Source organism: Haliaeetus albicilla, chromosome 21, assembly GCF_947461875.1.
Source record: "Haliaeetus albicilla chromosome 21, bHalAlb1.1, whole genome shotgun sequence".
Classification (NCBI taxonomy): Eukaryota; Metazoa; Chordata; class Aves; order Accipitriformes; family Accipitridae; genus Haliaeetus; species Haliaeetus albicilla.
In genome coordinates, this window is record NC_091503.1 from 16,103,330 (window position 1) to 16,117,518 (window position 14,189).

The following is a 14,189-nucleotide window of genomic DNA, read 5'->3' on the forward strand; positions in this document are numbered from 1 at the left end:
GTAAGGTGCCCTTACTTCATTGTTAATAAAACTATGAAGAGCTATTGCAGAATGCTTTGTACAAATCTTGCAGAGCAAATATATGTAGCTTTTATAAGGTTTTTTCCATTTACCAGTTGATGGCACCAGTTGATAGCAATATTGATCTAAACAAATGAGAGAGGTCTATCAGTTAAAGCTCTTCTTTTTTATATCTGTGTTTTTCTCCTGCTGGGCCAAGTCCTACCAATGAAGGTGCTGCAGAACATCAAGAAATGCCCCAGATCCCTGTGTCCATTTGACTTTAGAGCTTGTGGTGAAGCACAGAGAATTTGTAGATGAATCAAGATGTAACAGGGACCAGAAAGGTTGAGAGGCATGACTCATGTGATGTTCCTATAGTAGTTTATTAATAGCTTGCCGAGTAGCTGTCTAGTTGACAGACTTATGACTTGTCTTGGATTTTTTTGCTTGAAAGGAGTTAAAAGCCATTACCTATAAAGGAACGTTCTTAAATGAAGAGGCTGGGGAGTAGATGGGCAACTGTGTTTGTGGGATTGTATAGTCTAGCACCTGGCTTTAAGGTTTCTTTGCAGTCTTCCCGCTTAGGGGCTTCCCTCGTTCCTTGATTTCATCGTGTGAAGTGAGGCACTGGAGTTCAGACTGGCCTCAGTGGCAGTGCTATTACACAACTGTCCGCTGGTACACCATGTGGTTTGGCTTCAGGGAAGTTTATTAGCGTTAGTGACCTTTATTCCACCTGATATTTCGATGGGCATCGAATCAAAGGAAGCTCGAGAGTAAATGTGACAGGATTAAGAGGGATTCTTACAGCATAAAAATAAACAAATACATTGAAAACATAGTAAATAGCCTGTTTGTTTTTAGCCTGAAAGATTGTTATCGCCAGAGGGGCAAATGGCTACATTACTGGGAATACAGAAGTGAGATGTGAAATATTAAGTGGGTATCAATCTGGTTAGCAACTTGCAATACAGTGAATTTCCACTTTCAGCATGCAGAATGAAAGCACTGAATTGTTTCAGTGCGTAGCAGCACACAGATCTCAGATTCTGGTCGGAATGTGCCCCTTATTATAATTTCAAGGATAATAACAGTTAGCTAGTTTTCTGGGTCTGATTGCTGTTTCCCATGAGTTGGCAGTGCAACATTTTGCCCTGAACCTTTGTCCCGAAGTCTATGGTTCTCTTTATAAAGCTGACTTTATCTTGGCTCTAGTCTACCCATAGTCTAATAAACATGTTCTCACATCAACCATTTTAGCTTCTCATTTGGTTTGCTCTTGAAGAAAATAAAAAGTGTGACAAAGGTGTTTTTTTGAGCTGGAGAAAAACAAATAGACCTAATGCACAACTCCAAAAGCATTTCCCATCAGTTGAATGCAGAGCAGTTGTGCCAGGTTGACTTTACTAAAGGGAAAGTAGCTAACAAATTAGCTGCTAATTTTATCTTTCAGTTCAGGAAGTGTGTTTTCACCAGCCTGGCTCTGGTGAGGTAGCCGAGTGCTATGTTTTAAATTTGTGAGTGGAGGTGCTTTTACAGTAGGGATGCTAGTTTTTTGGTCTGGATTGGGTCAGTCAACAGCATTCCTGTTCTAGCTACCCTGGATTTGCTTGAGCTGTATTACGGTATGTGGCATGTACCCTGTGTGACCACTGGAGAAAGTTTGGGTTTTAGTTAATAATAAACCCCAGATTCAATACTAATCAGCTCTGGCTGAGCTATAGTGTGTTTCTGATCTTTGCTTCAAGGTGAACCAGTAATTACTCTATCTTGTGCTAATTTGCTGATTCGAAGAGCAGGCAGTCTGGAAAGCAGGCTTTGAAACAATCAAGTGCATCATGTAGAGCTGCAGCACTTGGGGCGGGGGGTGTGTGTGTGCAAAAAAAAAGTAGTAGGTTGATAATTTCACAGAAATACCCTGGGGATTAAACACCGTCTAAACTGTCAGCACAGCTGCAGGGATTTTCCTCACGGCACAGTGTGTTTGTTCTCTGTCCTGAGCCAACTTTAACAGGGTTGCAGTATAATTGGAGCTCAACATTACTCCACAGACAGATTGCATATAGTAAAATTAAAGTTGTATAAGTAGGATGGAATGAGCTTGTGCGAATTATATGTTCGTATATAACAATGGGGGGGCACTGGGATAATGCATTTTTATTTTCTTGGAGTGTTCAGACTTCGTAATGGCAGCCTTTCTTGCTTGCTTTCTAATGTTTTGCGAGTAATAATGTGTTAGGTCTTGGCCTGTGTGCGTGACCTACAGTGATTACCCTTAGGATGGAGAGCCCTGAAATACAGTTAGAAAAAGATGTATAAGAGAAAAATAGGGAGGAGTGGGAGAACCTAATTGTTGCAGTCCTGATCCTTTTAGAAGTGAAGTCACGAGTTTTGTTTACTTCAGGCAAAATGGGAAAATAGCTCTTCATCCATGTCCACAGGTCACTGAAGTTAATAGAAAACTATCATGGCCCTATTTTTGAAAACACAGTGTTAGATTTTAATAGGATACTCTCTAGAATGGTTCCCCAAATCATGTAGGAGGGGATATTGCTTTATTGAGACTTACTTTTTCTAACCCTGTGTCAGCATCTTCCCTCCTAACATGCTGGAGAATTTGTCACAGAGACTTGGGTTAGTCATTCCCAGTGTTCTCCACAAATGCTTGTGTCTGACAACCTGCAAATGGTTGCTTCTGAGTTGATGACTTTTGGGATGGTGGGGGGGAAAAGAGTTGTGGGGAGACAGGAAATGCACAGATACACTCACACCCATCAACTCCCTTCCAACTAAAGAGCTGCTGAGGGCGGGTTTTCTTTTCTGCTTGTTTTCATGGTTTTACTAATGATACTTAAAATAGCCAGCAAAGAGGTTCAGTAGAACATGTCCTTTTGGCATAAATATTATGCTTTCCCATTGGTCATGCAGAGATGTTTTTTATACTGTGTTGTCACCAGAAGTGTAGGTAACAGGCGGTGGATCTATCTAGCTGGTGAAGATTTGCATCATTCCGCAGAAAACAGAGGTTTAATATTTGGTGCCAGACCACCTTCCTTTTAATAATACAGGCATTGGTGCAGAAGCCGTGCCTGGGCTTCTTAGTGAGGTGGTGAAAATACCCTTTATGTCATGCAGTAGCCATCCTTGCGGACAATTCAGGCAAACGCCTTTGGTTCCTGCAAGAGTGCCATTTCATCTTTGGCTGAGAGTGGCGGCTTTGCTCAGTGTCTCAAGGGCATACTTAAATCAGGCTGAGCTCTCTGGTCGGCTTCATTGTTTGTGCTCGTGGTTTGACCATGGTTACTCCTGATTCTCACCTGGGTGGAGAATAACCGGGTTCATAATGTGTTCTTTTTGAGTCACGTACACTCCTGCATTGTCACCTCTTTTTCGCTATGATCTCATCAGATCTTGCAAGCTTGAGAAGGGTTGGGCCTGGCCAGTGTGCCTGAATGGGATGCTTCCAGGAGAAACACAGGATGCTAAGGGAAATGGTGCTGGTGATTCAGTAAACGCCACTCTTCCTTCTGAGTCAGCCATGGAGCAGAACATACAGCCCCTAGAAAAGGGCACTGAGCTAATGCCTTGCCATCAAGATGGGGTGGAAAACCTGAAGTCCGACGACTTGTGCTTATTAAAGATCTTTTGGGAAGATTAGTGGCATTTGCCCACATACTCTGGCAGTGTTCCAGGAATTACTTTCTGCTCACCTAAATTGCTCCTGGCAGTTTGAGCTGGTCGCAATAATTGCCTTCACTTCCTGTCCTAAACTGCTACTGCTGAGTATCCGTGTGCTGTTAAAACAGCTGCTGTACCTCTGTGGTAGTTGAAATGGCCCCTATTTATAAATTCAGAAGTTTCTGAAACTTCCCTGAGGGATCTATCAGGATGATAAATGTACATGTGCAAGTTGTTCTGTTAGCAGTGGCCTTTTGTACTTAGGGTGGATTATATTTTTTCCATCCCCAGCAGTAACAGCTTTCGAGTTCTTTTATATCGATATTCCTTCTGATTTTTTTGTTTTGTTTTATTCACAGGAAACAAAAGAAGAGAAGTCTTCCTATACCTGTCCTCTGTGTGAAAAGATTTGCACTACACAGCATCAGCTAACTATGCACATTCGTCAGGTATGCAGAGTACCAGCTCTTGATTTCTTACTTTTATTAAGAGTGTCTGGTTTGCCAGGGTGCGTTTTGCAGTGGTGAAAAACAATTCCATGTGCAAACCAGAAATGTTTCCTTTATATCTTTATTTAATTGGTTTGCTTTTATTTTAGCCTTCCCCTTGTAATTTCTTTTAAAAAAATCCCCACAAACCCAACGCAGAGGTGGGTAATTTTCCTCCTGTTCTTCCCCAACACTCCCCTCCACCAGTGGCTCAAACAAGGATGTATGTTCTGTTCTGCATAGCTTAAGGTATCCCAAGGATCCGGAAAACCACTTCCATCATGAGGCATAAGTCCTCATGTTATCCTGTTTGAGTACAGATCTCTTTACTAGTCATGCAAATTAAGCAGCAGGAAGACAGAAGTATAGAAATTTTGGGAGGCAGAATTAAAAATACACTTTTTTAATGGACAGTGCACTTTTTTGTCAGCTACAGGCCTCTTCTTGTTCCTCTTGAAATATATGCATGCTTTATAAGGAGGTTTGGCCTTCTGTATGTCAGAAGCTTCTGCTTTGGATGCTAAGGTTGTGGTTCACCACTGTGAGTCCACTAGATACTTATTACTTCAGTTTTCCCTCCTGTACTGTAACTGTTACTTAATTTTTTTTTCTCACTCTCCTGACAGCTTTTTTTTTGGTATGTGAAGAAGTCTTCAAGTCACTGAATGCAATTAAGAAAGAGTGGTACATATAGCACAGTTGCTAATGGCCATATTTTGGCCCTGTAATACATTCTTACAGCCATAGAAGTCTGCATGTGCACTCAGCAGTTTACTTCGGGATTTTTGCTACACAGTCAGTTTGAAATTAATATCTTTAAAGAGTATTTGGTTTTAAGTGTCCTTCTTGTGCCATGAAGTTCGTAATTATATCCTCTTTCTGTTTTCCCCCTTACCACTCACCCAACCCCAAACCACTGCACAGCTTAAAATGTCCCAAGGTACCGTTTGTCTAATGGGTTGTTGCTGACTCCCTTTGTATCCTCTTCTGCTGCACACCCAGCAGAAATGCTGCATGTGGCAGGCATTGCAGGCTGTATGAAACAGCTACTTGTGCTGGTGCATTAAGGAGTTAAAAATGAAGGGTGGGGGTGGAGTTGAGGGGGGAGGGCTGGGGAGGAGAGGTATATACAAGGCACACCTTAATGTAAGGTGTTGTGCCGAGTGGCTCTTTAAAGCTGCTTTTAAGATGTTTATGGTTCTCGCTAATATTTGACTGGCACCTAAGAAGGGGCATTCAATGAAAAAAAAATCATTGCTTTCTCTAGCATAACACTGACACTGGAGGGACAGACCATTCCTGCAGCATCTGTGGAAAGTCTCTGAGCTCAGCGAGCTCCCTTGATCGCCACATGCTGGTGCACTCAGGTGAAAGGCCTTATAAATGTTCAGTATGTGGACAGTCCTTCACCACCAATGGAAACATGCACAGGTGAGTGCTGATCATGACCCAGGAGTTTGGAAAGCATTACAGGATAGAGGGCTGTTTTGTTTCCTTGGAAGGACTTGCAAGCTGACTAAAGACACTTACTTGGGCAGAAAATGTGGACTATCTGTGATCTACAAGTATGGCATGACACACATACACACTACAACTACTAGGATGCTTAGGTTTTGGGAGGAAGTCAGAGCTGAAAAAGGTCTTCTAGCTCTGTTCACATGTTATCAAGAGTTGTTACAGATATAAAGAAGTAGTGCTTTTTTGGTTTTATTAGTATTATTATTTTGACAAATGGGATGAATTTTTCTCAGATGACAAAAATATATAGTCAAGCTGTACAGAAGCTTCTAATTTTGTAGCTTCAGAGTCATGGATGCAAGTAGTTGTATTGGAACATCTTTGGTGGTGTTGTATGTTATGTAGTAGGTATCCAAGTGCCATCGTGAAGATACCTCTTCGGAATAATTGATCTTGTTTTTAAATACATACATCAGTACTTGCTTGTACTGTAGACCACTTACTGCACTATAGATCCAGGAAATTCTCTGCAACCCAGGTTGCCAAACATTTCATGTAGTTTCCTTCGTAGGGATGTAGCAATATGTACAGTTGTCAACTGGGGAAACAAAATGTTAAATCACATGGATATTTCTTCCCCTCTCTCATCCCCCGATTCAGTATTCATTTATTTGCATGGGTGGAACACCTCAGAGCTGAATTCCCACATAGCTTTAGTCCCCATATCAAAGAGTTTACAACCTACAAAGAAACTGCAAGACAGGTGGGGGAAAGGAATATAGCTTATAAGCAAAATGACAAGAGCGATGGTTACAGACTGGTTCTGTGTGGGAGGGAAGAGATTTTGTTTCCTCCACTATTACCAGTCAAGCAGTGTGCTATAGGTGGAATGAAAGGGGTGATTTTGGTGACAAGAGGAAAGATAATGTAATGCCAGACAAAGGACGCAATAGCTGCTTGCAGCTTTACCTTTTCTCTGTCGCATTGTCCAGGTTAAACAGTTGCGTGAAAACAGAGGGTAAATGCAGTTTTGTAATTCCATATTTCTTTAACTTATACTTGATTGGATTTGGGGAGTGTTGGAGAGAGAGGCGTAAAATGAGAAGGGAAAGACACAAAGACATTCAGAGGAGATACTGGCCTTGGGCACTGAATAAATCACACGTCTGACTCATCTGACCAGAGGTGTTACGAGCCACATGTTTGCCAGGCCGGGTCATTACTCTGTCTGCTGTGAGAAAGGCAGGGCAGCTGCTGAGTTGCAGCTGATGCCACTGTCAGCATCCAAGGGTGAATTTCAGTGCTGGGACTCTGGGGTGGTCAGACACTTGTGTCCAGGTCCTCAGCCCAGGCTGCTTGCTGAAGGACTGCTGCAGGGTTTCTTTGGCTTTTTGCTCACTAGGTATCTCCTCGTCCTCTCCCACAAGCAGGAAAGGGAGGCTTCCCCCGAGACTTGACTCCAGGCGTACCAGATATTGATGTAGTCACCTTTGCTTATGTGGGTTTCCCCATATAGCAACTCTTAACCGTGCTTTAGTAACAAATTTTCCAGAATTGCCAGGGTTGGTGACTTGCCCAAAAGAAGTAAGTACAGATCAGAACCTTCTGATGAGAAGGTTGTTTTAAGTTTTTCTCTTAACAAGATGTTGCTTGAAGTTACCAGGATGGAATGCTGTATTTACTGACTGCACTAAGAAGGACCTAAGTTCATGCAAGGAAAAATCTTGCTATTAAAAGTTCTTTCCATCTAATAGATTCCTGTCTGCTCTGAAAACTCCTTGTGTAGGCCCTCACCGCAGTAGCTTGGTGGGACATTGCAGAAACCTGTTAGTGAGCTTGGTGGCACTGCAACAGGTGACACCAGACCTGTGACAGGCAAGATCCTGAGCACACTGGAACAGGCTAGTTCTGCTAAAGGAGACTTGTGCTTGGCAGGACTGCACCACCAATTTTTTGCAGTGAATAGCCTTTTCATGTTGCTATAACAGACTGTAATAGTGAATCCTGTTGCTGAAGTGGAAAGCATGAATGTGCAAGTAGGCAGATGAGGTTAAATGCAAAATGAAATGAAATTTGTTATCTGGTGCTATGACACAGTCACAAGGAAGATGTTCATTTTACCCACCGGGTACCTCCTTCCAAAACAGGTATTTCTAGTCTTAAGATGGTGTGAAGTAAATTCTTTCGTAGGCATCTCAAACTAAGCTGTAGCATCAGGTCCAACGGTCTGCTAGTGCTGTGGCTGAATGACTCTCACATCGCATCAAAACTGCTTCTGTCTGAGGATCCCGGAACAAGGACCTGCTTGCCAGGTCCTGCCTTGTGTGCAACTCCCGCAGGCCTTGCCTGCGGTGGTGCCGTGTCTGTTCTTCCGCACCAGCAGGATGATAATACAAGTCCATCTTTCTCTGCTTTTGCGCACAGTTCCTTTATTGTTCGCTATTTTTGTGCCATGGTATCGAAGTAGTGACAGATACATGCCCAAACCAGCAAAGAATAAGATTTCTAATGTGCGCCTGGTAGCCAGCATGGTGGTATCCCTGGAGCATCGCACAGAGTTTGGGATCAGGGAAAGAAGTTGTTGGCTTTAGCAGAAAGTTGTGAATGTGGTGCTAAAGAGTGAACATAGCTTGTGAAGGTCCTAAAGGAGCCTCCCCAAGTATTTACATCAAATAAGCTTGGTGCACAAGAGAGGAGTGAGGGAGAAGTTAATCTGCCAGTATCTGAACAGAGAGAAGAAATGTATAGGCACATACATCCTCTCTTCTGCTCTTTCTCTCCCTCTGCCTTGTTCTGGCTCTTACTTAACTGTCTGTACTATTTTTTTTTAATCCAGACTTTTAAAAGACCTTTTAGGGGAAAAAGTCCAACAAAATGGTTTTGTCAAGGGAAATACTGTGCCACAGGAGTGCTTATTACTGTTCCGGCAGAGGATTAAATTTCTGATCCATTTTTCCACCTCATAGCAGCCAGGTCATTAGACATTCAGCTGAGTAGAGGAGGGAAGGAGTTTTGGTTGCTTTTCTGGGTTAGAAATATCAGTGTTGGTACACTCTCAAGTGTCTGTCTTCTCCATAGAAAGCCCCTCACTTTATTAAGTGAAGAGAGGAAGAGACCCTCCAGAGCTCTTATTTGCTGTTCTTTTGCCTGTGGGCAAAACTTTTTTGCAATAGCCAGACATTTTGTGGAGTGGGAACACTCTTTTCTGCCCATCTCTTCTCTGGGTAAGTCTAGTTGTACTGGGGTGTTGTGTGTACTCTTTACCTGTTAAACTGATGCTGCCCTTCCTGACTCCCGCAATTCTGACTGTCATGCAACACTTCATTTGTAAATGAGTCATAGCCTCTCACATAAAGTCCAGTTTCTTTTTGTTCTTGGCTCCTTGACAACAAGTCAAGCTGAATGGGCACAGCAGACAGGGGTGGAGGGGGAAGGTTCTCTTGTGCAGCAACATTCAGAGAAAGAGGTTAAAACCTGCTTCCTTTTCTGACCAGGGTGAGTCTTGGCCAGGATTTTCAACAGGGAACCATGAGCGCAGGAGACCTCAGAAAGCTCTCTTACAGCTGCCAGACTGCTCAGGAGTGGCATGAGCCTCCTGTGGGGACAGTCACTGTTGGAGAGAGCAAAGGTCTCTGCAGAGTGCTCAATGTCCAGTGCGAAAAGCTGATTTTCTCCTTCTGAATGTACCGTCAAGCTAACTGTCTCCACATCAGCATTGCTCCTACTGTTTGAGGGGGGTTGTTGCAATCTGGTACGATAACTGGGAGATCCATCAGTGTCTGCTATCAGCAACAGGAATTGCTCTGGAGGAGGAGAGCTGGAGACAATGTTGAGTTTTTTACAGAGTTTTCTTTTTGACCAGTACTGGAAAGAGCAAGTCTTCTTGGAAGTAGCAAGCCTTCTAGCATCAGGGACTGATCTGGGGGTTTGGTGTGTTGTTTTCTTGGGGCTTTTTAGGAATTTGGAGGAAGGAGTTAGATCATGGTAATTTTGAGTTCAAAATTTCTGTAACTGGAATGGCACTGTGATGATCAGTACATAAGAAAATCTGCAATTTAGGACAGACTGATCCTCACACTTTCACGCTAGAGATACAGACACTGTGGCTTTCTCTTGGACACAGTAATTGAAAGTTGAATATTCTCAGATCTCCAGCAGGACCATAAACTATATGGAAAGAGAGGGGGGGTGTGTATAAGGAGTTTTCTGTAGCTCTGAAAAAGCTGGGGATTTCCAAAGTAGTGTCTCCAATCAATAAATTGCAATTACTAAAGGCTTTCCATCTGTACTGTCATGGTAGCTCCCTGCAGAGTTTATCTATGAATAGTGCCAACTCTGAGGAGCGCTTTTGGGTCTAGGCTCTGCCACCAAATAGGAGGTTGCAAGCCTCTTATTCCATCTCCACCACTGCATCTCCCCAAAATGCAGACAGGAGTTAGGCTGCTGCTGTGAGTTTTAGTGGTGGTGGTGGTTTGTAAGCTTTAGCAAGGGACCTTGAGGTAGAGAAAAGACTTTGCTTGACTTACTGTGTTGCATTCCAGTAGAACATGCATCAGGCTTCAGGGGGAAGGGCGATGCCTCCACTTGCTCCAAAAGGGTTTCCTTCAGGGGTAGGAGACTTTGCCAACAGCTCCTTTTCCATTTCTGTGACTGAGGATGTTCTCTGCCTATCACTTTAAAATCACATTTTCCTCCTTGCCAAAGACATGCTCTCCATGCAACTTGAAAATGTTAATAGGATATAAATGCCAGAAGGGAGGCGAGAGATGACCTTCCTGCCAGTTTCCAGTGGGTAGCTATTAAAGTCTCTGTGGCAAGTCTGAAAAGGCTAAAGGGATAATATATGTATTGCAGCCACAGCTTCCCCAGTTTGGTAAATGAAGCTGCAGTATCCATGGCTGATGTTCACCAGGCTGTCCATATTAGTGCGGTAATGCAAACCTACTGAAGTGTTTCATATGAAAACAAAAGGTTGCAGGTATCTGCCTTCTTTCTCTCCTTCCGCTTCTTACTCCATACCGAGCAAAATTCTTCATAATGGCTTTTTATTTACATCTTACATAGGTACTTGTAGGCTGTTTATGCACCATCTCAGAAACAGGTCTCAAAGTTTGGGGAATTTATTTTTTTTTGGCACACGCGAAACACCACATGCAACAACCACATGCAGAAGTCTTTGAAACTCAAATTGGAAGATCTGGATCGCAGAAGCTATGCTTTGAAGCATGCTTACAAAGGGTCCTATCAAAGAAGGTATTTCTTCTTTTAATTAAGAAGGCACTTTCATTCTCAATCTTATTTTCAGTGCTAGATAATTTTCCCAAACTTCTCTTTTTAATGTGCTGTGGAGAGACAAACAGCTGTTTTTGTTATCAGAGTATGGTACTATTCTGATGTTCATATTCAGTCTTTTTTAAACAACACTTTATGTGTGTGTATATGTTGCTAAATGAGTTTTTTGAGAAAGAAAAAATGCGTGTGCTGCAGGGTAACCTGTGAATTTTGATGTTTTAGTAAGCCATCTTCACTGGCAAATGAAGAGCGTCTGCTTGGTGAAGATTGTAATGTACTGGTTGGAAGATGAGTGTCAGATCCTGATAAAGGCACAGGGGTTGAGATGCGTATGCTTTAATGATTTCCTCACTCTCTTTAACATGGGTCTGTGCTTCATGGGCAGGCATGCGTACAGGCTGCCTTTGACTTTGCAAATAACCAATAGGCAGAGTGTCCTCAAGATCTGCCTGAATCCATCCTTTCCCTGCATTCCACCTGTGACTTGCTCCTGTGTTATTTATGGCATTGGCCTGCTTCCAGTACACTGTGTGTGCTTTGTAGGGTGCAGTGCAATAACAATGCCCAGCCTCTAAGTACAAATAGGATCTCTGCAGTCTAGCACGTGCAGTCTGGCATTTGTTTAAGATGGGAGTTTTTGGAGGCAGAGCATAGCCAAATGTGATGATCAGCTTTTTTTTTTCCAGAAGACAAGAGGAACGAAAACATGCCTTATTACAACATGGTTTGGTTTCTGGTGGTTTGCAAAGATGGCCAAGTGGAAATTTGGTGTTAAACGTTGTGTGGCTTTGAAAAACTGAACGTATAAGAACTTGAAGCTAAAAACAAATAGCCAAGGAACTCATGATGCTGAAAATGATTGACACTTCACACATGTGAAAAGGCCCTCTTTTATTGTCTTGCACAATAGAAATGTCTCTTTGGTCATCTCCTAAGGAGCTTTTATTTCAATGTAATAATTGGTAGACAGTGCTCTTAAATATGAAGAAGCAGGCTGTATTACAGGCTTTCACATCCATTCCTTATATGTGGGGGATGATCTAACCACTGTCAGCATCCTTGTGAAAGATAAGCTTCAGCAAATACAAGTGCCCTAATTCTTGAGCAGGGATAGCAAACACAAAAGACTAATTTCTGCTTCTACTAACTGATGACTGTGGTTGTAGGAGACAGGTGAGATGTGATAGCTGTTTTGGTTTTCTTTGCAATTAAAAAAAAGTTTCTTACATTTTGCTAATACATTTTGTAAATAAGGATGGGGAAACAGGCAGAGGGAAGTTTTTTTGTTCTCTGTCCTGTCAGCAGATATATCCAGAGTAAATGTTTGGTATTCTGCTGGCATCCCTATGTTTTGAAGAAGATTAAAAAAGAAAGAAAGAAAGAAAAGGTCAGGCTTTTTCAACACCAGTATAGCAGTAAGCAAGTCTGTTTCTCTGTCTTTGATGAGAAGTAGAAGACGACAGTATTTTTAATGGTCCCAGGCAGAAACTTCTGTCTGTCTCACTGTTGCTGAGTAGATGGTCATCTTCTGTAAAGACTTTATATAAACTTCTATTTAATTCACATGACGCATAAATAGGGTGCTCCAAAAAAACCCTCCATAGATATCTTTAGCAGTAAGAGGCTCTGAAGGAGCCCTTGTGCCGCAGTACCTCTGTGAGCAGTCGGAGGTGAAAGGGGATGCCATGATTTCAGATGTGTTACATGCTGCTTGTAGCCTTGGACAGTATCCCCCTTCAGTTATCATTAAAGAACAGCAAAGGAAGTTAACACAAAAACATGAACGCTGAGATCTGATTAGAATCAAGCGAAGCAAGGAAGTGCAGAGTTAAGATTTATACGCAGACCTTAATTAGCTCCATTGTTCTTGAGAACTGAAGTGTACACAATGAGGAACATTATACTTGCATCTCCAGAGCTCTTCAGTACCTCAACATAAGAAAGACTTCAGTGTGCTTTCAGTCCTAGATTTTGTGTGTGTTGCCTCTGAGGAATAGCTAAGTCTGATCTTGTGCATTGTAAGGTTGTGGAATTTTATGTTTTGGATTTCTGCAGGCAAAAAAAGGGTACATGCTGCTTTCAGTAAGTTTAGGTTTCTGATGCGACTGGTGCCGAGGGGAAGGTAGTCTGACGTAACTGAGTAATACCACCCTCCTCATGGGCAATAACATAAATCTCTGTATAACAGAGCATATTGAGCGTAGCTTAGTGCTGCTTTGTTACCCATGTCACAGTTCAAATGAGCACAAGCCACTTGACAGATGAGACTCTAGCCTGGCAGCACAAGACCTTGATCTTTCCGGCTAAAGTACCCTTTCAGAAATGTCGCCTCCTCTGAAGGTCTAGTATTCTCAGGGATGTTACCTCCCCTTCTCACCTTGAAGAGCTACAAAATAAATACAAGACTTAGCAAGTACTGGAAAACCCAGGTGATCTTTGCGGGGAGTTTAGGTGCTTTTAGTCCTTTGCCATAAGCCAGACATTAACGCGATTCTTGCAGAGATGTTAGCTCTCAAGGTTAACAAGTAATGTGTTGTTTTTTTGGCATTTCGGTTGGTGGTTTGTCTTCTAGCTTGTACTTCAGTTGAGTGATTCTGTGTAGAAAATGCTGGTGGTGAGAGAATTTGCTGGGAGAGTTTGTAGAGTTTGTATGTTAAGGTAATTTTTGCTCAGCCTGTTGTGTGTGCACACGTCAGAAATGCTTGCATCACTTCTCTAATTAATGTGTGTTCACTGTTCCTCCTGTTGTCTGAAAAGACCCCTGGGCCAAGTACTGACGAGAATGAGGAAAAAGTCTATCTCAAACTGCATTTGTGGTTGCTGTCGTTCCACCTTTAATGTATGTCTTCCAGCTTTACCTTTTCTCCCCCCAGTATCTAACCTGCTCAACCTGTTCTAGTTCAGCATGCTGGAACCAGCAAACTGCAGAATGTACCCCCTCTCAGGGTCAGCAGGTTTCTTCCTCTTTCTTTTCTCCCCTCTTTTTAAAATAGGCTGTTCATTGACAGCATTTGGGGAAACTTCTTGAGCTGTAAAAAAAAACCAGTGAGGGGAATCTTGGCATTTGGGCTTAACCAGGGCCTCTCACTTGGGTTTCTGAGCCATGATGCACACAGCTTAGGCAAAGACACAGTCTGTAAAGTAGCAGTGCCATTATACAACTGGTAAATAGCACACAATATGCGAATACTGCTTTCTGTTTCTTCTATATCTTTCTATAGATATGCTGAATTCTTCAGGCTGCTCTCTTAGCTGAAGTTTGCTAAACAC

At 42.5% G+C, this 14,189-nt stretch overlaps 1 protein-coding gene across 8 annotated transcripts in view; it reads left to right on the plus strand.

Annotated features, from left to right (window-relative positions):
* RREB1 (ras responsive element binding protein 1) overlaps positions 1-14,189 on the plus strand; it is a 127,384-nt gene that overhangs the window by 59,832 nt on the left and 53,363 nt on the right. For all 8 annotated transcript variants that reach the window (XM_069809041.1, XM_069809046.1, XM_069809040.1 and 5 more), the window contains 2 exons: positions 4,041-4,130; positions 5,437-5,600. In XM_069809041.1, coding sequence (XP_069665142.1) covers positions 4,041-4,130; positions 5,437-5,600 — 254 coding nt within the window. The remainder of the gene's footprint in view (positions 1-4,040; positions 4,131-5,436; positions 5,601-14,189) is intronic.